The 24,390-nt window shown below is 40.8% G+C and overlaps 1 protein-coding gene across 4 annotated transcripts in view; it reads right to left on the reverse strand.

The window, feature by feature from the left end:
• Nucleotides 1-24,390, reverse strand: part of RAD51B (RAD51 paralog B) — a 397,362-nt gene that overhangs the window by 346,287 nt on the left and 26,685 nt on the right. For 3 of the 4 annotated variants that reach the window (XM_077180324.1, XM_077180322.1, XM_077180323.1), the window contains exons 2-7: nucleotides 12,801-12,894; nucleotides 11,882-11,995; nucleotides 10,666-10,782; nucleotides 6,445-6,581; nucleotides 3,713-3,832; nucleotides 2,279-2,462 (exon numbers count right to left, since the gene is read on the reverse strand). In XM_077180324.1, coding sequence (XP_077036439.1) covers nucleotides 2,279-2,462; nucleotides 3,713-3,832; nucleotides 6,445-6,581; nucleotides 10,666-10,782; nucleotides 11,882-11,995; nucleotides 12,801-12,884 — 756 coding nt within the window. In that variant the 5' untranslated portion in view covers nucleotides 12,885-12,894. Of the gene's footprint in view, nucleotides 1-2,278; nucleotides 2,463-3,712; nucleotides 3,833-6,444; nucleotides 6,582-10,665; nucleotides 10,783-11,881; nucleotides 11,996-12,800; nucleotides 12,895-13,761; nucleotides 13,888-24,390 lie in introns of those variants that run through there. The other variant, XM_077180326.1, reaches the window with a different exon arrangement.

The raw sequence follows: 24,390 nt of genomic DNA on the forward strand, positions 1-24,390 counted from the left end.
TGAAGCAGCTCCCCTTGAATTTGGTAAAAACTATGACCCCTAACCACTTCTGTACATCCAACTCAATAACCTGACACCACAAACACATAATTATAAACAGTTAGAGAGTTTATAATGCCAACAAAAATAACTGCATTAAAATCCTTTTAACTCTGACATAACATGGTAGCACAGGGTTTCCACCAACTTAACCCTATTTGAACCCGTTTCCCTTTTAGGAAATGGGGGAGGAATGCCCACTTAAATATACTCATGATAAGCAGCTATTTATGTTTAGTAATGCATTCCAATGATTAATTAGTACACTAAGAACACGCCTCTTATTTGAAGTCTGACCTTGCTTAATTCAGCTTCCAACCACAGAACTGTGGTACACCTGTGTCAGCCAAAGAGAGCTTCTATCAAATACCTCTTCACTGAGTAGGTGCATATTGACTAATGAAGAAGCCCTTAACATTTCCTTAGCTAAGCTAAACAAAGTAAGCACCTTATGTCTTCTTCACTTAGACTGCTCTCCCCCATTCATTTTCAAGGCTGTTCTCTGGAAGCTGCTTTTTCATCACCCTCTCTGCACTGTCAACATCAGATGTACTGCTCCAATAAGAGTTATGGCTGATGTCTCCTCATTTCCAATTCCCTTGTTCTACTACTCACAGTTTTTCACCAGACCCTTAGCTACAGCCAAAAGGATTGATTTCAAGTTCAAATCCTATCAGCTTCAGATTCAATCTTCCTAATTGCTGCCCAATTTAGCATTTAGTTGCACTGATTGTGCCATGAAGAGTTATATTCATGTGTCCAATTTATTAGTGATCTAAATCACTTTGCAACCTTACTAATGTCCTTAATCCCAAATTTATATTTATTATTTTCTAGGTAAGTAAAAACATCTGAAATAATGCCAACAGAGTTATTTACAGTGAGAACCTCAGATACTCTGTAAGGGAAGTTATTGGAACACATGGAACAGCAGACTGATTTTGCAGTATGCACCAACACTTGCAGATGCACAACACACTCCAGCCTGAAATGTCAGAGATTCAAATCCAGCTCAGCTTCATCATTTCAGTGAAAGTGGAGGGCAGGGCAGGGGCTATCTAAAGGAGAAGAAAATGGAGAAATAGAGAAAAAGAGTATCTTCTCATAAAACTTCTCCCCTTTCTCAAAGGACTGCATAATATTTTATCAAAATATCAGAGTGCACACTATTACACACAATTCTTTCCTGGCTTTATAAACAGTCACTATCAACTTTACTGGTGCACTGACTGGGATGCTATCTTTTGTACATGAACTTTAAAGGCACTTAGGCAGGGTTTAATCTTCTCTACCAGAAGTCTTTAGAAGTCACATGCAGAAGGAAACCCATTCCTCTGAAGTTACATCAGCCAGTTCCACACTTCCTATTTCTGATGTGATAGTTTCTGTGACCTCAGAGGCATCAGAGTGAACAAGGCCCCACCAGCCTTACTCACATTCTTACCCAGCTTCTCTCTTACACTGGAGCGATGAGTAGGTTATCTATACCAGGAAATACTTTAAAGAGTTGAGTTTCAATAATATCTTTTGAAATGACCCTTTGTGGAACACAAAATAAACACACACACAAACACATATACACAGTTTACATCTTCTAAAGCACTTTACAATCAGGTCTACCCAGTCTTTGCACTGAGTGTCCATGTCTTCCTTTGCATTTTATGGGCGAGTCTACAGACAAGGATTTGCTGACCTGTTACCTTCCCTTCTGCAGGAATTAGCATACATTACCAGATACAAAAGGAATTCACACTGTTCCAGAGCATAAGCCTTTTTGAGATTCTATGAACTTAAGTAAAAGAAACAGAGGCAGAAAAAAAACTTCACCTACCTAGAGCATGCATTAGGTAGAGTGACAACGCAGTACAAAGGAACCATCAGGATAGACAATATTAAATGGCAAGAAAATGTAGAATTTAAGGGAAAAAAAAACCCCAAAACTAAAAAGAAGCACAGAGACAGCTGGAGACTATTAATATTTTCTTATTTCAAATCCCAAATTAACAAAAAATTACAATAATTTCTAAGAAATTTTAAAAAACAAACAAACAAAAACCCACAGAAGAAACACACCAAGCAGAACCTTTACTATTCTTCTATTTCCCAACTATATTCCACCTGGTACTTGCTTAAAGATTCCTGCAAGAATCACTGTCTTGTTTCTTCTTCCTGTCATTCTCCTTCTTCTCTATTACTTGATACTGTAAGGCAAAAACTTAGAAAAGGAGGAAGAACTTACTGGTATTGAGAACTCCTCTGCCAAATACTTCAACACTGATGCTCCTCTAGTCAAAAAGTTACTTCTCTCTGCCAGATTGCCCTGGAGTTTTGTATCAAACTCCTTTCTGACAACTGAAGCAACAGAGTCAATTATTACAAGTTTAACCTTCTTCAAAATAATTTCTTCTTCCAAAGACATAATCCTAAAAAAAAAAAAAGTCACTTATAGCATTATTTACACCAAAAAAAATTATATCACTAATGTGTTTAAAATAAAGATTCATTTAGTAAGCTTAAAGTCAGCCCCTCTTTTTTCATCCCCACACACCACCTCCATTGACATCTGCATGTAATGAAGAGATTTGAAAAGGAATCTGAGGCTCAGGGGGCCCAAGGCAGGACCTCTCTACAAAAGAGTTTTGGAAGACCTCTGCTAGCAACAATATACTGTACAACCCCTGAATGGCAGGCAGCAAGTAAAGTGGGCATTGAAAATGTGCCTCACTGTGCTCTTCCAGCACTTCAAGGGGATTAATAAGTAAGAAAGAGAGTGACTTTTTACATGGGCAGATAGTGATAGGACATGGGGAAATGGCTTAAAACCAAAAGAAGAGATTTAGATTAGAATTCAGGAAGAATACTTTACTCAGTGGCTAGTGAGGCACTGGCACAGGTGCCCAGAGAAGCTGTGGATGCCCCATTCCTGAAAACGTTTGATGCCAAGTTGGATGGGGCCCTGAACAACCTGACCAAGTGGGTGCTATCCCTGCCTATGATGGGAGGTTTGGAACTGGATGACCTTTAAACTCTCTTCCAACCCAAGCCATTCCATGTTTCTTTAATATGCTACTAGCTGTTCTGTGATAAAGCTGTATTAGGAGGCAAAACTATTCTGATAATAATTCTCCCACTAACATAAAACATACCACATGATGATAAAATATAACTCCATTAATTTTCATTGTAATATATGTTCACAAATTAATATAACATAACAACATGACAATACAACACTGCACTCAGGCTGGTGACTGCTAAAAAACTTCTCCCTCTCCCTGCTGGAGGAATCCCCATCTTCTTGGAAGGAAACTGCTTTGGAGGAGCAAACTTCAATTTTGTGGAAAACATATCTCTTATACTATGGTCTCTCCACAACCCAAGAGAATACCTGTCTCATGAACATTCCCCTTTAAAGGCTTACACACATAGAATCAGATCACATAGAAATTGTCTATCACAAATTAAAAATCATCAAGTGGATTGGTCACATGCTGTGAAATGATAAGAGCAATGTCAATCTTTCTGTAACAATGTTACTTTGCTGGAGACCATGCTGGTATCCACATGAAAAGGTCTCAAATTAATTATTCTTCATAAAACTTTGATACAAAAAAAAAAATGTTTTAGACAATCCAGTCAAAATTGTCTTTTCCTAAACTCTGGAAAAGAATACCTCTTCAGCACACTGCAACAGGTCAGCTCTCGGTACAGGTGGATGCTACGGGTCATGCAGAGCAGCTTTTCATCTGAGTCATAATAAGTAGGGAATCTGTTTGCTGCTATCTCAATCAACCTATTAAAAAAAAAAAAACCCAACAACAAAAACCAGAAGGCATAATACTGCAAAAAAGAATAATACAAGCTAATAAGTCATCAAGTATTCAGAAAGCAAACACAGCAAAGTTCTGAGCCATAAGCAGATACCAACTAAGACTGGAAATCTCTTTAAAAGGAAAAGCATACTGTATCAGCCAGAGTGAAACAGTGGAAATCAAAACAGTTAGATTCTCCTTCCAGTGATGCTGAGTCAGTGGTACACTAGAGAAAGACATCATGTGTCTGTATGCAAAGAAAGGGCATGTCTCCTCTAGAAGGGAAGTTTACTTACTGAGTAAGTTCTTCAAGTTTTATACCAAAGATTCCACTTAATGACCAAGCATTTTCCTATTCCAATTACTTTACATAATATTAATTTCATTTAAATAAAATTACTCTCCAACTCTAACAATCTTCCTTTTCACCTTTACTTTGCAGTGAAATCATAGACTGGGCTTTGTGTCACCAAAGAAATCTAACAAGCTGGTAAGAAAGAGAAGATCCATTAGACAGAAAATTTTTTCCACAAAAATATTTTAATTTTTAGTAACAAAAAATACTTAATTGTTTAAATTTTAAGCAGACATATCCCACCAGCTATAGCTTGAGAAGAGTGGCATCTAGTGGATTATACTTGTGGGCACAACTTACTTGCTATCTCTCTTTAAACTTAGGTTCCTTTCATTAAAACACAAAGTTAAAAAGATTTTAGGGAAAACAAATTTAAAATCAGTTTAGAAAGAGAGCTCAGGAGATTTTGAGGCAACATCCTGTTCAACGCAGTGCCAGCTATGAAATCAGAACAAGTTACTTGAGTCTTTATTTCAAAAGCCTTCAAGGATGGAGGCAGCACCACCTCTCTGGGAAAAGCTTTTTCACCACAAAGGCAGATAGGAATTGTAAAGCTTCTCCAAATACCAGCCCAGAAATGAAGCTCAATGTATGCCTCTGTCTCCCAGCACACACCCCTGTGCCATCTCCTTCGGGCCTCCTCATTGGCAAGTGAAGGCTACTGTTATATTGGCCCAATGCCTTCTCTCCACTCAACTGAGCAAGTCCTTGGTCTCTCCACAAATGGCAAATGCTCCAGCTCCCAACCACCTTGGGAAAAGGGGATATGCACCTCCCTGGCCCTGATGGTTCAGCTCCTTAGAGGATGCAACACAGAAAGTATAAGATATAGTCAGTCTGCTGAAATTGTGTTTATCGTTTGCAACTGAGCAATACTAAATATGATTTAATACATAAATATTCTCATCCTTAATAATATTATTTTTGCCATGTTTCCTTTCTACATTCTATTCTATTTTCAGCAGTCTCAGTTTCATCTGCATCTGCTTTCCTTTTCTTTAGCACTCATTTCTAAGTGACAAGTCATAACTCACTCTTTAGGTCCTACCTTTCTTCACTATTTACATTTCAGGGACCTGAAATAAAACTTAAGTGGTGTGTAAGGAGGAAGCACAGTACTTTACAGAACCATTGCCTGAAGCTTTTTTTCTTTGATATGCTTCAAACTTCTGTGATATTAACTTGACAAAAAGCAGGGTTTGAAATCCCACCTTCTAATCCATGATAACTTGCAATGAATAATCAATGGAAATAAATTTACCTTAATACTCCAGAATCATGCCATGGCTATAGCTACTAGATCATCTGAAATATATAAATTATTTCACTGAACCTCTTTCTGCCCATTTTTCTACACTAACAAGGATGAGACTACTGTACTTCTTGTCCTTCCCCTGACCCTTAATAACTTTTAAACTTGCTCATTCCAAACAACAGGGACCAAGGAATTGAAATCTCAAAAAGATCAAAGCCACAAAGTTTAGCAAACTTTGGTAACTAAGTCAAATAAATTAGAGCTACATTTAATGAAACACTGCAGGATTATTTCAACAGTTAATCAGACAGTTAACATGAGAAGAGCAGCAACCAACACGTGTAACTCAAGCAATCCAGCACAGCACATCCATTCAGCACTCGAGCACACCAACATGCACAGCCAAGCCATTTGGGTTGCATGGGCCAAGCAGGAGATATGAGAAGAACCAGATATGTTACAGAGATAAGGTATTACAGTACTGCATAGCTGCTAGGGATACAGGAGATGCAAGATTACTGCAGAAGGCAATCAGAAATGCAGGAGGGTATTGAACAGAAATAGGATGGAAATCTGAAGGAAAACTGGCAACACCAGTCCCACTGTTCACTGGAAAACCTCCACTGACTTTGTAGCCAAAATGCTCTGCCTTTACATCCTCTAATTAACATCCTGTTAACTCCACAAACCAAACTGCAAAGCAAGATTTCAGGTACTAATAAAACCATTTAAAAATTAAAGATCATGCCATCCACCTTGTCATACCAGAACTGGAATCTGCAACCTCATACAAATTAGGAAGGTGAACAAACCATTTTATTAAATTAATTTCATTGTCTGTGAAATAACTGCATATACCAGAGGAATGTTTAATAATTACCACCAGTATTTTAAAATGCACAATTATTGCTCAGAAAATATTTGAAGGTTCCAGGATAAAAGGTGCTAAGAAGTTGTGTGCATTTTAGAATTTTGCAACTTACCTTTCAGCACTGAATGCAGACTCTGTGTCGATGTATATAACAGCCCCATCTAGTCCTCCCATGCTTACAGGAAGCGTAGCCAGAACACTTAACATAATACAAAACTGTGTTTTGCCACAACCTGGTGGGCTAGTTATCTGGAAGGAAAAGATTAGCAACATAACATTCATTTCACCATACTTCTACTTTTATCTAAGTCCCATCAGCCTGTGTTCCCCCAATTCTGCTCTTTCAGTAACCAAAGGAGACAACAGCCATGAAAAGACAGAACATAGCCCACAAAGACCAATTTGCAATTACTCTTGGATCTGTACCTTGCAGACAAATTCATCCCCTGAAGAATAAAAAAAAGCTTTTCAGACAGAGCATTATGCTTGTACTTTCTTTGACATCATTATTACCTTTCAAATTTGAGGTCCCCTACTTTCCCCCTCACCTCACAAGAGCTTCCCTAGAGACACCTAGCTCTCTTCTATCTGTCCCTCTGCTACCTTCTAAAACAGAGCAGAATTAAAAGATTCACAGTTGACATTCACATGACATCAATGGCTTTCGGAGCTGAAAACTAAGTCCAGAGCTATTGAGCTCACAGACATAAACATCTCCTTAGAAATCATCATTAACTTGGTAAAACGAGGTCTCTCCTAGAAACACAAGGCTAATTGCTTATATCCTATAAAGAACGAATGTTCAACATGAACCACATATATACATTAGACAAATTTTGTCTGCCCTAGAGACTACACTCTGCCCTATGCAGTGTGTGTTTTTTCATGGATGTTAACTCCCTATTACCATATTTCAACACCAACACCATTCAATGATCCAGACCAGATCCCCAAAGCTTCCACCTGTGCTCACTGAAAGCCCCTGTGGTGAAGCAGCATTCAAAGAGAGCACGCTCAGCTTGTATGAAAAGGTTCCAGTATGATTTTTGAGGAGAAAAAGGATCCAAAGAACACATCGGTTGATGAGATCACCAGTTTCTGAGAGCAATATTTTTCTACTAGAGATGGCAGTCTGCTGTACTTGATCCACTGCAGATCTTCCAGAGATTGTGTCTGAATGCTGGGTTCTGTGTTCAGATAATTGCAAGTTCATTACTACTACAGGGGGTCTTTAAATACAATATCACATTGTCACTGCTCCTGGGAAGGGAGATGATGAAATCATAAATACACGGAGGGCCAAAAACCAGCAAAAATAAAGTGACTCTAGGCAGTGGAAACAGAGTAATGGGTTCATTCTTATGCTAGTAGCAACAAACTAATAATGCAAGGTGTAAAAGCAAGCCTCTCCAGGTAAGCTGAACTGTAAAACAAAGCATGCTGTCTCAAAACATCTAGTACTGCCAGAACATAGGCCTAAACACAGAGCTACTGTTTTAAATTTAAAAACAACATTTACAACAGACAGACACTCAAAATCAAACTGATTTTTGAGACTACTTGCACAACAGTTTGGTTTCAAGCACAAATACTTTGACCAGAATACAGTATTGCTATGGTTTTGTTTTAAGCAGTAGCAGCATGACTTGAAGCACAGAAAAGATACAAGGAAACACTGAAGGATCATGGTAGCTACAGTTAAAAGTTGGTTAAAACCCCTTTAATCACCTTTGTCTTTTAACAAGGCCTGAAAGTCAAGCTATATCAACGAATCTACTTGAAGCTTTAATACAAGAGAAGCATTAAATGATTTTTGTTTAGAAGGACACACTGCATTTGGTGAATTCCAGATCAGGAATCAGTAATTTATGCAATTACCTGTTCCCCAGGAAGTGTGCTTAAATTACAAACTATCATATCAGCAATATCTGCTACAATTTAATGTGAACCCAAAGCATATATAAAAAGTACAGAGGCAATACACATCCCTTAGACTGTGATTGCCAATTAATCTCACCAGTTGTTTCTTGTTAAAAAGAGGACTTGAAATGAACGAGGGGAGGGCATCAATCCTGTTTGTGAAATTAAAAGGTTTGGACAACTGTGATGATACTTCATAAAAACATTTGTAGTTTCAGCCTTGCCTGGGAGGTGCACTGGACCCAACATCCATTTCAGTGGCTGACACAGAAGCCAATTCAGCAGAGATGCTATAAAAATGTCTGAAGTTATGAGCATCATATCCGAGAAAATGAGGGAACCTTGCAGCACAAGGAAGCAAGCCAATGGAGCAAGAAAGCATTTGTATTCCCAAAACCAACAATACTTCATGTTTAATCTGCATTCCTTTAAAGGACCTTAAAACAGGCTTTCAAATAATCCACAGTGAAGAATTTTACAAAACTACAACATTTTATTGTAGTTACCCCTGGTTCAGCAAGTGTTTAGAACAACAGAATCCTACTTGAAATTCCTCTAATAAATTTAAATTCAATGTCTGCAAAAAATTTGTTTGGTTTATTTTACTCCAAATTTGCTCTGAAAAAAAATCACCCAGATGGAAACATGAAAAACATGAAGACAACAACAGTTTTTTAAAATGTATTTTATTAGGCAGAGATAAATTATTTTTCAGTAAGTTATATACTGTTTTCTCTGGCACATCTGTAGGGTTTGAATGAAAACACAAGGAGCTAAATCTTCATCTATCAGAAGATTAAACTCTTCAATATTCAAAAAAGGAACTATTTTAATTCTTCTCATAAAACTTGGAAAAAAGCTCTGACCACAGAATTTCAGCTATGATTTAGTCTTCAATTTAAAACCTAATAGTGGCTTGGAAAAAAAATGGTCTGAGACAGTGTAAAGCAAATCAAATCCCTCTGGCGCTCAAAAAGAAAGGAGATTTGGTTATAGAAGATACCACCAAAAGTCTTAATCCCTCCGATCAGGTACTCAAATTCCAAGTTTCCAGCTACCCTCACTGCTGGGTAAAGTAACAGAAAGACAATAATTTAGCCCTAGCAGTCAGGAAGTAAATGCTGCGTTCAGCATACTTTTGAAGAGAACTTCTGTCAGACTTGAAATATCTGTCTAATTCAAAAATACCAAAAGACAATCTACTTGTCTGTTATGCTCCAGTGAATTGTGAAAAAGGAAATTAAAATTGTTAAATCCTAAAATCACTCAAATCCAAAAATAAAAAACAAACCTGAAAATGTTCACAAGATGCAGTAGAGCATAAAAGCAGCAGAAGTACAGCATCAAACCAGCTGCAGGAGTAAACTGATAGCTTTCTACTAAAATTTCATCTAGCAATCCTGATGAACATTCAGTGCTGCCAACCTTTTAAACTACTTTAGATCAAGATTCTTGCAAAAAAGCTTTTTAAAATCCCTTGAACCAGGCTTCAAAAGAAAAGATCAGTTTCTGTATGGTTAATGGTTATCTGCCTTTTCATTTGCTGAAAAATCCCTAATAGGTGCCCTAATTGCTTACCACACTTAGTACCTAAAAGGCAAATAAAAAGCAATACACTATTTTATTTTTTCTTGGACACATCTAATCTTTTGAGTTATTCATCACATTTCTGGACCTTACCTAGTTATCTCTATATTATTTCTGACTAAATAGTAATATATCAGTCACCAACCAAGCCCAAGGTGCAGGTGGAAGGGCTTGCAGTTCTGGTCTCATCCACTACATGTCTTGTACAGATGTCAACATTTCCCTCCCTTGGTGAGATCTCCCACTGTAGAGAACTGCACCAGGCAGGTTGTTTCATTTTTAACCAAAATATCATAGAATACAAAAATCACATTCAGAAGCTTTTTCTAGAAGAAAACTTAAAGTGCAGTATTTCCTTTCCTGGTGCTGTGCACTCCATGCATGGTGCATATTCCATTGTCTACAAAAAGAAATACTCAGAATCTTCACAAACTAATCTTTAAAAACCCTCATTATATAAGAGATTCTAGAGCAGAAACTGTTTAGTTTCAACTTAGTCTTGCTTTAACTCTAGTATGTTCTAAATCACTGTTAGAAATGACTTACAAAATCAATCAGGAATCAAAATCAATCTAGCTTGGTTACAGGATGCGAAAAAAATGTATTTTCTTCATAGTAAGATTTTCATAACTTCTCATTTTTATTCCTCTACTGTGACAATTTGCCATGGGAGACAAAGAAAAGCACTGGGCAAGACCTGTTCTCATCCACACATTTTTGTGTATTTTGTGTTTGAAGCACCTGACACAAGATGGTCCAACCTATCTGTGACTTTCGATTTCTAGGCAGAATGCTCAACTAAAGTAAAATATATTAAACAAATTACCTCTGTGAGGGATCCACAAGGCACTCCACCATGCAGGACTCTATCCAAACTATGAAGTGTGGTGGATAAAAAGGCTGAAGTAGGATTGACAGACTTTCTTAGTTTCATTTCATAAGCCTAGAAAAGGAGGGAAAATAGCAAAAGAAAACAAGCAAAACAGAAAATGCTTTTTTAAATGGAAATAGGAAAATTGTATTTGCTTTTAACAATCTGATATGACTTAACATTCAACAATGAGAGAAGTACTGTTATATTCAGCTATAGTCTGCCCTTAGCTCATCACCCTTCCTTGTATTTATATTCCATTTATAGCTCAGAGAGTAAATTTAAGTCTTTTTTCTCTCCCTTACCACAATATTAAATAATAAGCCCTTAATCATGATGTGACAAAAACTGTCTTTGCTCCCATTCAACAAGGTTTGTTTTCAACCTGTAAAATTCCCTGATCAGTGTTAATTACCAATTTACTAGCTTAAGTGCATGCAGTAAAAGTCACACTAATTCTTCTATTACTAATTTTATTGCAGCACATTAGTGAATTTAAAGTCTCACAGAATTACTCCTATAATTACTATGCCAATTACACATTTGGACATGGATTATTTTTGCAAGGAATAAAAAGGGGGCTGCATTGACTGAGGTCAGAACTGTCTGTATCCTCTCTGTTTTAAAAGACATCTTTTCATATGAATTCAAAAAAGAAAAGAAAATGCTGCCACTGTGTTGCAGCCAACATGTTTCCTTCTTGCACCCTCCCCAGTTAGGCTACTGTAGCCTAAGACACACAACTTGTTTACATGGGTGGAAAAAGCTCTTAAGTTATTTTCAGGATCACTTCAATTCTTGGCATCACTTTTATATCTAAACCAAATTTATACCAAAATTCTTATTATTTGCTTGTAGAAAAAAAAAAATATTTTCTTCGCTGCAGGATACACATTGCTATAAGCAATTGCTATAAGCAATTTTTACATGCTGGATTGGCAGCAAGTATGACTTATTTCCCTGCTGCAAGCCTGAACAATCTCATGGGGCTATAATACCTAATAAACATAACTGTAACAACCTAAAGTGCATCAAAACCCTACATTTAAAAACAAAAACATTGTCATTGTGAAGTAAAACTGAGACAAGTCTCCCAGCTAAAAAGATGAGCGACAATGTTCAGCTTTTCCAGATATTGTATCAAAAGCAGTACCAACACAAGCACACTTACTGTCTGCATTTTGGGAGCACAAGCTCGGCTGACTTTACGGAGAAGCTTCTGCACCTCATAGTAGCTCTTTCCTGTCACTTTCATTAGCTCCAAGAGGGAAAGACATAAGAAGTCCTGAAAGAGTACAGAGCAATTCAGAGAGCTCAACCTAGAAATCCAGCCTGGGGACTAAATTGATGCAATCTGTCCAAAATTAGTACATATTCCACAGGTTTAGCAACTCTCTCTTCAGATACTTTTACACATTGCTAAGGTCCCCTCTCAGTCGTCTCTTCTGGAGGCTGAACAGGCCCAGCTCCCTCAGCCTTTCCTTGTAGATATTTCAATCCCCTCGTCATCTTCAAAGCCCTTCACTGGACCAGCTCCAGGAGCTACATCCCTGTCCTGAGAAGCCCAGAACTGGACACAGGCCCCCAGGTGAGGCTCACCAGGGCTGAGCAGAGGGGCAGGATCCCCTCCCTTGACCAGCTGGCCATGCTCTTCCTAATGCAGCTCAGGATCCCCTTGGCCTTCGTGGCCTCAAGGACACACTGCTGCCTCAGGGACAGTTTGCTGTCCACCAGGACCTCCAGTCCTTCTCCACAGAGCTGCTTCTGCAACTCCCCTACCTCCACAGGGACAGTAAGTACATAGAAGTTTAAATGTTTTAGTTAGGCATCCATGATTTTAAAGCTCTATTTTTACAAGGCAGCAGGCCTGATTGAGTCTGAAATGCTCCCTACTTTGTAAAAAGCTCCCAGTTTAATTAAACTGCCAAAAAGTGAATGCAACATGCATTAAAACAACAGTCACATACAAACAAACAAACAAACAAAAAAACCACAAAGAAACCCACCAACCTACAAAAAAACCCACTTCCAAAAAAGCTGCCACCAATCCCCAAAAGACCAACCCCTCACAAACAAAATAACTCTTTCACCTGACAGGTGGTGATCTGATAGCGACTCAGCCTTTCACACATTTTCTGAGACAACTGTGCTCTTCTTAGTTTCTTAGCAGCCATGCTTCCCAATCTACAGAGCAGACAGAAAAATGTTTGAAAGATGATTTGAGTATGATTGTGTGGACAATTCCACTAATTCCCTGCTAAAGAACATATGATGTAATGTGATATAGATTTCCCATATAAGTCTGTGTCACACTAAATTATATTACCAGTCTGAATACAGTTTTTTTTAATTACATCTCATATTTGACTGTGCATGAGAACATTCCAGTAAAAACAGCAATGTCTATAGGACAAATGTTGCTCAGACATAAGCTAGAAATTAGACAGTCATGAGCTGAACAAGAACTCCTCATGCTATATGGCACTGGCAAGAAAGAATTAACTTTGGATGTCGGAATATGAATTGTAGAGCAATCTCAGTAAGCATTCGACCCTAGAATATACACTGCTGGAATACAACACTCAGTTTTGGTGAGCCAGTAACATTGAATTCTACTGCACAAAATGCTGTCCAGGCCAGTACAATCCAAAGCACACACATACGTATGACTGACCATGTCGCTGTTTCACACGTATTATTTAGGCAACATTCCCAGTATTAATTCATACAGACATTCAGGCAAAACAAAGGTTTTTATAACATAAAACAAACTGAAGTAAGAGCAAATATCGCACGTTTGCCATAACACAAAACTGCTACAACTTTGCAGACGCACAGGCCTCCACATCTTTACAAGGTGGAAACTTTATTGCCCCAGCTACAAAATTCTCCTTAAACAGGAAGGAGCCCCAGACTTCCAGGTTCCCTCCGCCGCATCAGCCTGGGACACGAGGACGCGCCTGCAGCCGGAGACCCAGCCCGGCCCCCTAGGCCCCCGGCAGCGACAACCGTGGACACCACAGAGCCCGCTCCCGCCCCAACCAGCCTCACCCCGCGCCTGGGGGTTTCCCGCAGCAAAGCCGCCCCAGCCTGGGGCTCTCAGCCGAGCCGAGCCGAGCCGAGCCGGGCCGGGCCAGGTCAGCGCCACTGCGGGAGCGGATCTGCGCTCCCGGCAACTTTTCAAAGGCCCCCGCGGCGGGGGCCAGGGGGCGGGGCCGCCGGGCAAGGCCTGCGCTCGCCATTGGCTGCGCGCGAGGCATGCCGGGAGTGGTAGTTCCCGGGAGCGCGCGCCTGTGATGGCGGCGGGTAGTGTCCCTCTGCCCCCGCTCAGGCAGGAGGCTGCTCTCCTTTGCGGAGACTGAGGGCGCAGGGGGGTGTTTAGTGCTCTTTCTGCCCGTGAACGTGAGCGGCCTCCCGGAGATGGGAGCCTTGCACGGTGCTCTTGTACTATAATGTAGGAATTCCTTCCGTCACTGCACAAAAGCGTCTAAGAACCCGAGAGCCTGGAGCATGGAGTGCGCCATGCACGCGGTCACTTGTTAGTAAAGAATATTGGAATGACGTCCTTGTCTTCATATTTAGGGCTCACAGACACCTGGTCTGCTGCCAGTTGTGAGAGAAATGCCCCATTATGTGAATCATGGAATCAATTAGGTTGGAAAGGAGCTCTGGGGTCATGGAGTCCAACTTGTGACAGAACACCACCTTGTCACACCCTGGCTCTGAGTGCCACATCCAGTCTTTCCTTAAACAACTGCAGGGACAGTGACTCCACCACCTCCCTAGGCAGCCCATTCCAATGCCCAACCACTCTTTCAGTGAAGAATTTCCTCCTAATATCCAACCTAAACCCGTCCTCTATGTCCTCATATCCTGTTGGTTACCTGGGAGAGGAGGGCACACCCCACCTGGCTACAGCCTCTTTTCAGGTAGCTGTGGAGAGTGATAAGGCCCCAGCCTCCTTTTTGCCAGGCTGAACAACCCCAGCTCTCTCAGCTGCTCCTCATTGAACTCTAGAACCTTCACCAGCTTTGTTGCTCTTCTCTGGACACCCTCCCATACTTTCCTGAATTGAGGGGTTCAGAACTGAACCCAGTTCTCAAGATATGGGTTCACCAATGCCAAATACTGGAGAAGAATAATTTCCCTATTCCTGCTGGTCACACTGTTCCAAATATAGGGAATTTCTGAATGTAACAGAGAGAAGCAGTCATCAAATGTGACTGGCATGGATGTCTATGGGGTGTGCTTTCCAACTCACTCTAGGTTATACTAGAAAGTATTGAACTTAGTACTATAAGTTATCTGCATAATCCTTACAGTACTAAAAAATAACCCAACTAAAGAAAAAATGGATCAAACTACCTTCTGAGAAACTGAGCACTAACTGAGAAATTCAGCACTGCAAACTGCACAGCTGGGCTTTTGTCTATTCTGAAAAACAAATGCCACAGCGAAGCTGCAAAGTACAGAACACTTCAGCCACTCTTCCAAAAGAGTGAACAGCAGAAGCAGCAAGAAGCTATCTCAAAATGCCCAACAACCCTAGTGTCAAAAAGGTTCAGGGAATTCACATTTCTTTCCTACCTTAAAGGGAGCTTGCATGCTCAGAGAAGTCCAGAGGATTTAAGAAACTGGGCAGGGAGTAAGCAGCCCATGCAAAAGCACCTCAGAGCTGTAGTGAAAAGGTAGCTGAATAGGGAGAGATGGCATGGAGGAAGAGCTCCTCCTAGTGTAGTCAGCCTTTAAAAGTTGACTTGAAAACCGTGAATCACATTTGAGAAAAGGTGTCTAAAGAAAGGGAAAAGATGTCTGTGGCTGCAGTTTAATTTCAATGTAAAAAGAAGGACATGACCACACCAACTTGTCATGAACTACAGTTTCCTCCTCAGCACAGGGGTAGCAGAAGCCCTGCTTTCCCAGCAGAGGAAAGGGGAGCATTGCCTTGATGACTTTTCTTTCCTCCCACAAACGCATCAGGGCTTTCCCTTCACCTGCAGGCCAACAGGCTTCCTCTTCACTTTCTACACAAACAAAATACCTTTATTAAACCAGAGAACTGTTTTGGAACATTGAGCAAGGGAAGAAAATCTTACCAGCCAAGTACTTTAGAAAATTTGTGAGCAAAATCAATATAGCCAGGTGCCTCTCCTGCAAATTCTTTGAGTCTCATTTCTCAGAAGTGTCATGACTGCTCCCCAGTCTGCTTCTCAGATATGCAGATACACCTTTAAACCTGCTGTCAAATAATTGTGCAACATCTTCCCCATGTAACTCAAGGGAGAGAACATTCAGAGGATAACCAGAGATGTGTTCACATATGCTTAGTCACCATCAACGTTCTCAAGCAGCAACACAGCAGGCACATCACAGCTTCCATATGTTTGACTAGGACAGTAATCACTGGGGAATCAGGACACTCTGCAAACTGCTCTGCTCTGTGACCTTGGTCAAGCCCCTTGACAACAGGGTGTCTGTTTTCCATCTTGGCTTTGGTTTTGCCCATTTAGTCTGCAAACAGAGGAAGTAGTTCCAGTCCAATAGACTCATGTGTCGGGCATGATACAGCAGAGAACTGTGCTAGTCTAAGCCTTTCACTGCTTCTGAAACTTAAAATAAGAAAGGATAAATAAAGCTAAGAGATGATTACTTTATAAGAACTGAGTTTCACATTAACATAAGAAGGTCATTTAAACTGGCAACACTGGAGGAAGAGTCACGGAAGGGCAGAAGTATAACAGCAACAACAAACGAGATCTCACAGAATCAAAAGGATCTAACATCAAGCACACCAATTAAAATTAAAAAGGAAATGGTGATTAGCTGTCTAAGGGGCAAACAGAAAGGGATAGAGTCTGATTTGAAGATGAAATACTTATCAGTTCTTACCCAAATAAATACTCAGTAGTTAATAATTCTGCAAGTCCCTAGAATTTAAAAGATAATGGTAAAATGTTTCCTTTCTGGAACAGATTCCACAGAAAAGTTTCTTCCTCAAACCCAAGACAGTCTTTTGTGAGCATTTTCAGATAATAATTTACATTCTGGGACATTTCAGGTGATTCACATTATTGCTAACACAGTGTCAGCTCACTGATACTGACTACAATCCTCAGGTATATTACTATTTTCCAACTATCAATTCTTTCCTTAAAATTAGCAGTGTTCCCCTGCTCCTGTGAAAATGTGTCCCCAAAGGAGTCTACTCCAGCAGAATACAGCAACAATTCTGACTCACAAGGGTAATCCAGATATTCAGAGCAATTCCCCACCTTATGCTTGCTGACTAGTGTCTAATTAGTCTAATATATTCTTATTCCTTGGGGTTACCTACTTGATGCCTACCACATTCTTTAATAGAAAGAAATGACCTGTGAGCTCTGAAGACTGCAAAACACTTATAGAACAGCACATGCTTCCCTGGGATTAAGGTCCCAAGAGGTTGCTCAATAATAGCACACAAAGGAACCTCCAATGAATTATTCTGTCTGTGTCTGTCTCCCCAAAGGAGCTCGAGATTTATTTCCAATCCTTTGAGGTTTCCCCATCTCAAAAAAAAAGAAATTCAAAAGATCTCATAAGGAGGCCTGCACTCTGGTTGAAAACACTTTATTTTTCATGTTGTCCACACCAGCACAGCTTTAGTAAAGCTACTTCAACTTGAGATTTTGCCAGATGCATCTGCTCCAGGGATGGGCTGGAGCAAAGGAAACTGCCATTCTGTTTTTTCTAGAACCTGCTCAGCACTGTTGCCATTGGCTAATAATAAATTAAGAAAAACAGAGCTGTGAAAAAGTAATCCATCTTTTCATTTTGTCTTATTCTTCCCACTATGTCCCAGTCATCTCAACCATCTGTGGACCAGATAAATGCTTCTCCCCAAGCAATTAACCTTTTTCCTCCTGCTCAGGAAGGATTAAACCCAACTAATAATGAATCCTCCTCAGGTATTAGTACAGATCTGTCTGACGACACACCTTTACACCCAGGAAAAAGATTTTTTTCCTCAGGACAGGCAGAAGGCATCTCTCTGTTTTCTGCCTATTCACACATACTGCTGTGAATTCAGAATTATCCATAACCTTCAAAACTATTTCAGAAATATTCAATAGCAATGTTTGCAATGTAGCTCCCTTTTTTTGAAAGGGAGCATCTGTACCTCCTACCCTTTTTACAAAAAAGCAGACTGGCCACATTCAATGCTATTGCAGCAGAAGGGCAGCCCCACCTTCATGTTACAGCTTTGAAAAACTCATCTGCATTTGCTTTCTACCCAAACTACAACAAACAAATTGAGAGACTTCAGGGATTATTCCACTTTTAGCCTGTACTCATCTAAGAAGATTACCCACCAAGATCAGCTTCCTACTTCATTTAGCTTTTTCTGGTTAAAGGGACAGGAGAAGTCATTCAAGTCTTTGGAGTTTTTATATTTCCCTGTTAAGTTTCTGTTAGATGAGAAGGCCATAAACTGATACAGCAGCTCCATAATAGTCTATGTGAAGTTGCTGTTACAGAGCACATCTTTGCCTGTACATGCTGAACCAAATTTACCCTACATAAAACAAACCTGACATCCTCCTGCCTTTCAGCACCCTGTGCCTTACCAGCACCCCTGAGATGGTGAGATAGACAAAGAAGTGACAGATATCACAGCAGGGACCTTTAGGAGCATTGTGATCCTTCACAGCACCCAGCCTCTATTGAGAAGCTGCAATTAGACTAGAAAAATCAAAGTAGTGATTTTTCACAGTGACCAGTAGTGAAAGTGCACTGTGTATCCCTTGTCATCACACTCAGAGTCAGACACCATGAAATTAGCATGATGGTGCCTGGTTTTAGCAATTAGGGTAGGACATCTGTTGCTTTCAGGTACAGCCCTCGCTCCATCTGTAGAGTTCTTCAGTGGAGAAAAGAGACAACAGGAACCAGTGGACTTGACTGAGAGATGAGCTTTTTTGCTCAGACACCAGGAGAGAAGAATAGATCTCAGACACTCATCTCTGTGCAGCTGCCAGAAATGGGGGAAAATGAGTCTTCACTTTGTGATGTTACAGATTGATTGCTCTGATAACCCAGCAGCTGATCTCAACCCAGTAGCTCTTATTTCAAACAACAAACACAAAAACCAGAAAGCAAACAAAGCCTGGAACACATCATTCCTTTAATTGTTTCAGTCTGGGGCCTTTGGCTTTGGCATGGTTTTCATTCTACTTATTTTTAAAGCAATGAATGAGATCCCTATGGCTGGAACTACAAAGGAAACTGCTCCAGACAGCCTCACCATTCTCCCCTAGAAGATGCTTTTGAAGTGTTTCCAAAGGTGGCCAAGTGGCCTGGAAGACAGAACACAGCACCAATCCTGGACAGAGAAAGCAGAAGAATGTCTCCACTGCCACAGTATTTGTGCTTGACAGTTTTCTGCCTGCCTGTGAAAGAATGAGACATCTTCACACTCTGCAATTGGATGTTACTCATGCTCACACACACCTACAAGGAACTCAGCAGTCTCAAACAAGATCAAAACAGAGACCCAGTGTCCTGTGTCTTAGCAGTGTCAGAGAACAGATGGAAGACATCTCTCAGTGGATAATTACAGAAGATTTAACCACAGAGGAAAGAAGAGATCAGGTTAATTCTGTGGTGATTATTTTTTTACCTTGAAGCATGGCACTTCAATAATTTATGCAAATATCACCCCAGTACTCCAACACCACAAATTCAATTACTATAGAGACTACCCAGGCAAGCATGTTTGTCACTCAGTGTTTGGGTACAATGCTATAGCTGAGATCACATCATCCTCACCCTGCACTGACTGCCCATGGCAAATTGATTTTTCAGAGGCATAGCTATTTTTTAAATAAATCACTGCAGCAAATTGTATTAAATTAACTATGCAGCAAATTAAGCCTATACTTAATTGAAGTAAAATAGGACATTTGTACAGCAAGAAGCTGAATTCATGATTAGCTGTTTTACTGAGCCAGGGTCCTATTAATTGTCTAATACCCGAACTTTTGTTTTAGTAGTCTTTAGGATAGAGGCTTATAAATCTGCATGAAGCATCAGAGTCCAATCCAGTTCAGCCACTGAAGGAATATTATCCTGGACCTCAGTTTTCACACCAAAGAGGGAAAGGGTATGAAATGAGAACACTCTCAGCCTTGCAAAATAAAATGCACCATAAGGAAAGATGCCACTGAGCTGACAGAAGATGGAGACATCCTGCATTCATCACTGACTTCCATCAGCTGTGCTGTCATGGCATCAGTAAGGACAGGTGTATCCTGGGCTGTGTGACCCAACAGCCATATGGCACCAAAATTCAAGTGGCTCTCATTCAGCTTCCACTGGGAGCTGTGTGTTTCCCTGACCTCGCAGTGGGAACTCGCCAAGTCACATACAAAGGCCAAATGATTTTTTAAAGCCTCTGATTTGAGCTGGCTTTATTTTAGGGCTTTCAGCATGAAATACCTTCCTCCCCAGGGGTGCACAGCTGACATACTTCTAACTGGAGCCATCTGAAGAGAATCAGGAGAGAAATATCCCAGAGTGGTAAAACTTGAGTCACTTTAAATCTATAGTCACTTTTCAAATATCTAGGCTTGAATGATAAGATCAGGAATATAGACAAATCATCACAGCTGGGGAATAGGAAAATGAGCAAGATGACTTGTTTGTCTTAACTCTCAGGGTTATGTTTAAAATATTTCAGTTTTTAAATATATCACCCAACTTCCTTCTTACATTGGTGAGGATTCAGAATGAGGTCAGTGAAGTGAATAAAGTTACAGTAAATCAGGCTAAGGACAGAAGCAGAGGTTTGGTATTAAAAACACGGACCATAAACACACAGTTTTGATTGTTTCTTTCTCTCTGCCTTTAATCTCACTGGGACAAAAAGAAGCCAAGAGGATGAATGAATGTCAGATGTGAAGAAAATCTTTTGAGCTTTCAATTTCCAATTATAAACCAGGACTATAATAGTAAAAAGCAGCAGAGGTCAGAAATGAGATTGAGTGGGAAAAAAAGCAGCATTCACCCTCTTATTCCAGAGATAATGGTTTCAATCTGCTGTGTATGAAAAGAGACACTGGGAGAGAAAATCCAGAAAGAGCAGAAAGTTTTACAGGGCAAGAGAAGGATACTTTTAATTGTACTAGACCTATGTATGGTTTGCTATGAGGTTTTGTAGGTGTAATTCTGCCATCCTACACCACAGTCTTGTACCTAAACCACAGAGAGAATGCCCAGGCCCTGCTTTGCCATCTGGGAAGAGTCAGAAGATGAAGAACAATTCTGGAGCCATCCAGAAACCAAGATTTCTGTGTCCATCCCAGCATACCCGAGAAGGGCAGATGTTTGGTTTCTGTTAGATTAAACTTTTGGCTGGAGATTAAACTTTGCTGTGGGTTAGCTGCTATTCCTTACTGGATAGTTTGCCTTTCTATCTGCCAAGAATGCCTAGAGTAACACACTGGCTTTTTTTGTGCACTCTGTCAACAATTGAAATAAACACATAATATCAAAAACTATGTATTTTAAATGAAAAGAAAAAAAAAAGGTTGGTCTGGGCAGGAATTCTCACAGTCTTTCCTCCCCACTGCTAATTTCCTCTGCTTACAAGAGCCTCCATTCCTCCTTCTGCCTGTTCAAAACTTGAAGAAAAAAGGAAATTGATGACACCAATTCAGCCACGAAAGTGTGGATATTGAGGGAATCCAGGAAGACCAAGACTTTCTTCTGTACTCCAAGGTGGGAAGACTGATGACTTGGTAAAGTGAAATTTATTATCTACATTCCACCTCAGATACACTTCCTGACATTTATCATTTCTCACACCATTAACCTCTGTGCATGAGGGTAGGGGGAACATAGTGGGGCAGTTCATGTTTTTAGGCCAGCAGCACTGCAAAGCCACACTGATGCCCTATACGGCTCTGCAGGTTTTGGAGGGCACTTGCTAAAACCAGTTCCTTTCTCTTGCACAGATTTCAGTACTTGAAGTAAATCCTGGTTTCCTTGGTTAATGTCCTTTCTTTACTAAAACATGGACATTTGAAGCAGCTTTGTCTGAGGCAGGATTCCCTTTGGTTCTTATCCAGTGCTAATGATTTCCCCATTCAGTGAGCATAAAACATTCCCTCTTTGATTTAGTAGCATTTTACACAGAGCCTGCAAGCATGAGACACAAAATAACAAAGAAATCAGTCCAGACTAAGGATACTACCTTTTCCTTTTTTTCAGGCAGCAGCTGTAGGAAGGCCCATGTCTGTGCTGGTGCATGCTTTTGTCTTGCAAGCAACTGGGCTGCACAGGCACTCCTTGTTGGGAGTGTCCAGCTCCAGCATCTGCCAGAACCTGCCTAAGTACCACCTGCCTGTGCTGGGCCAGGCTGGTCCCAGAGACTACTGAGCACCCTGGCTATGAGCTTGCACCCTGGAGTGCCTGTATCTGGCAATTGAGTTGTACTGTAACAACAATTGACTTGTTACAGATATTTCAGGACTGGATTTTAGAGGGGCTGGTGTCAAGGTTTGGATTGCTAAATCTCATGTCACTTCTTATTCTAGTAGGGCTTCCTCAGTCTTAATCCTTCCATGTACAAAGCAGATAAATTAACAGTCATGCAGGATTGGGAGTAGGAGGAGGGAGCTTCTTTGTAAAAGCTCATTAAAACATCTCTGTCTTGTCAGTGTGTACAGTGAGAACCCCATGAGGGCTTTCATTGCATCTTTGGACATAATTGTCTCCCTTGCATGGTCTTCTGAGCCGGCCAGCTAATGATTTCCTTGGCCAAGATATCTGCATTTCAAAAACACCATACTGTGACAAAGTGCCCATTTCTACCCACCTTTACAGAAGCAGACACTTTTCCCACACAGAAATAACCTTTTAACAGTTCAATGAGTAACTGCTGCTCCTCTGCTCAGGCTCAGCCCCAATATTTGGTCTGCAAGGTGGAGCAGCAATGGGGATATTTGATCAATGCTATTGTTATAATAAAAGCTGTCCCCGACAGAGCTGTAGGTAAAATATCTCTTGGGAGCAGCATTTCCTGCTGAGTCCATATAGAAGGCTTGGCAGAATGCCCTGTGCTTTTCAGATATTTTTTGCTGGTAAAAGAAAAATTCTCCTGCAGGGCCGTAGAGCCAGCCCCCTAAAGCCCTTGACCCTGACTGTGTAATCTCCCTGGAGACTCAATGCACATGAAGAAACATAATCTTCTTGAAGCATCTGCTGTCTGTATTGTGTTAAACTATGACCAGGATGCAACTGTCAAATCTCCAGCTCACTCCTTGCAGAATCCTTTACAGGGCAATAAAAAAAGCAACCTCTCTCTATTGCTTTAAGGAGGGGTGTTTTATCGTGGCTGCAACCCGAGAGGTTTCTGTATCCAGCTTTGTGTTCCAGGAAGGTAACAGCACACAACAGATGGGGAACAGAGCCGTTTCGCGAGGTCACGCTCACAGCATCACGTGCAAATCCTCTGCCCACTGGGACCTCGTGGCGCATGAGCTGTGCTGGGGAAGCCAGGAAGAGCTTTCCTGCTTGCCCAGTGACAATTGGCAAGGGGGCCTGGGAGGACAGTCCTGACAAATGGATCCGTCTGACAGATCAGCTTTCCTGCTGGGCCTGAAAGGGAAGGAGAAATGTTTCTTTTCATAGAAGACTCAGAGAAAAGGGGTGTCTCCTGTTTTTTAGATTTCTTTATATATTTTTCTGAGACAGTTAAGGACTTGGTCTCTGCTCTGAAGACATAGGTGTAGGGAGCAGAAAAAGAGTGCTTTAAATATAGAACTAGCAAGGAAAGAACAATCAATATGGATTGCCAATGACACTCAGATCTGCTCTTGTTTCAGTTTGCTGTATTCTTTTTCAACACTGTAAACTCATCTCCTTGACATCTGCCCTGCCCTTGCTCTCAGTCTCAGTCTTCCCTTCCCCCACTTCTCCCTTTAATGCTGGTGTCCTCATTTCCCCTTTTGTACATATGACCCTTTCACTATGTAGGGATTAGTATCTCACTCATAAATATGTGAAATAGATACACAGCTGATTTAATTTGCTGGGTTTTCTAGGGCTAGCGAGACAGACTGGCATGAGGAGAAGGGTATTTTCTAGCAGGTCAGCTGAAGAAAACATCTTGGGTGCAGGATGACTGATGTGAAACACCAGCACCAGTCCAGGAGGGAGACCTCAGGGCGCAGAGAGAAGGTAGTAAAACATAAAGGCTGGGCAAATATGGAAGAGCAGAAGACAAAATCAAAGATGTCTCTGCCTCTCCCATTTGTTATGTATCTTCCAGGGAGAAAACTGGGGGACATGAGAAGAAAAATGGGGCCAGAAATCCACCCTGACTGCAGTGGTTTGAGTTGTTGGTAACTCGTTCAGGAAAAGATGTCAGAGGAGCCAAGAATAACGCTGGTCTAGTGAGACGGTGGCAAGCTAGGAGGCAGACAGAGGTCTGGGACATGGGGGGGAAATGGCAGTAAAAGCTGTGTAACTGGATGGGGGTGCCCAGATTGGGGACACAGCTGATCTGAACAGGGATTCCTGAGGAGGGGGAGAGTGGTTGTGAGGAGGTGACAACAAAGAGCTGGAGATAACAATGATGTGAAGCCTCAGCCAAGAAAAAATTGTCAAGTGGCAAGGATTAAGTCACCAGATACAACA

This window comes from Agelaius phoeniceus, chromosome 6 (genome assembly GCF_051311805.1).
Source record: "Agelaius phoeniceus isolate bAgePho1 chromosome 6, bAgePho1.hap1, whole genome shotgun sequence".
Classification (NCBI taxonomy): domain Eukaryota; kingdom Metazoa; phylum Chordata; class Aves; order Passeriformes; family Icteridae; genus Agelaius; species Agelaius phoeniceus.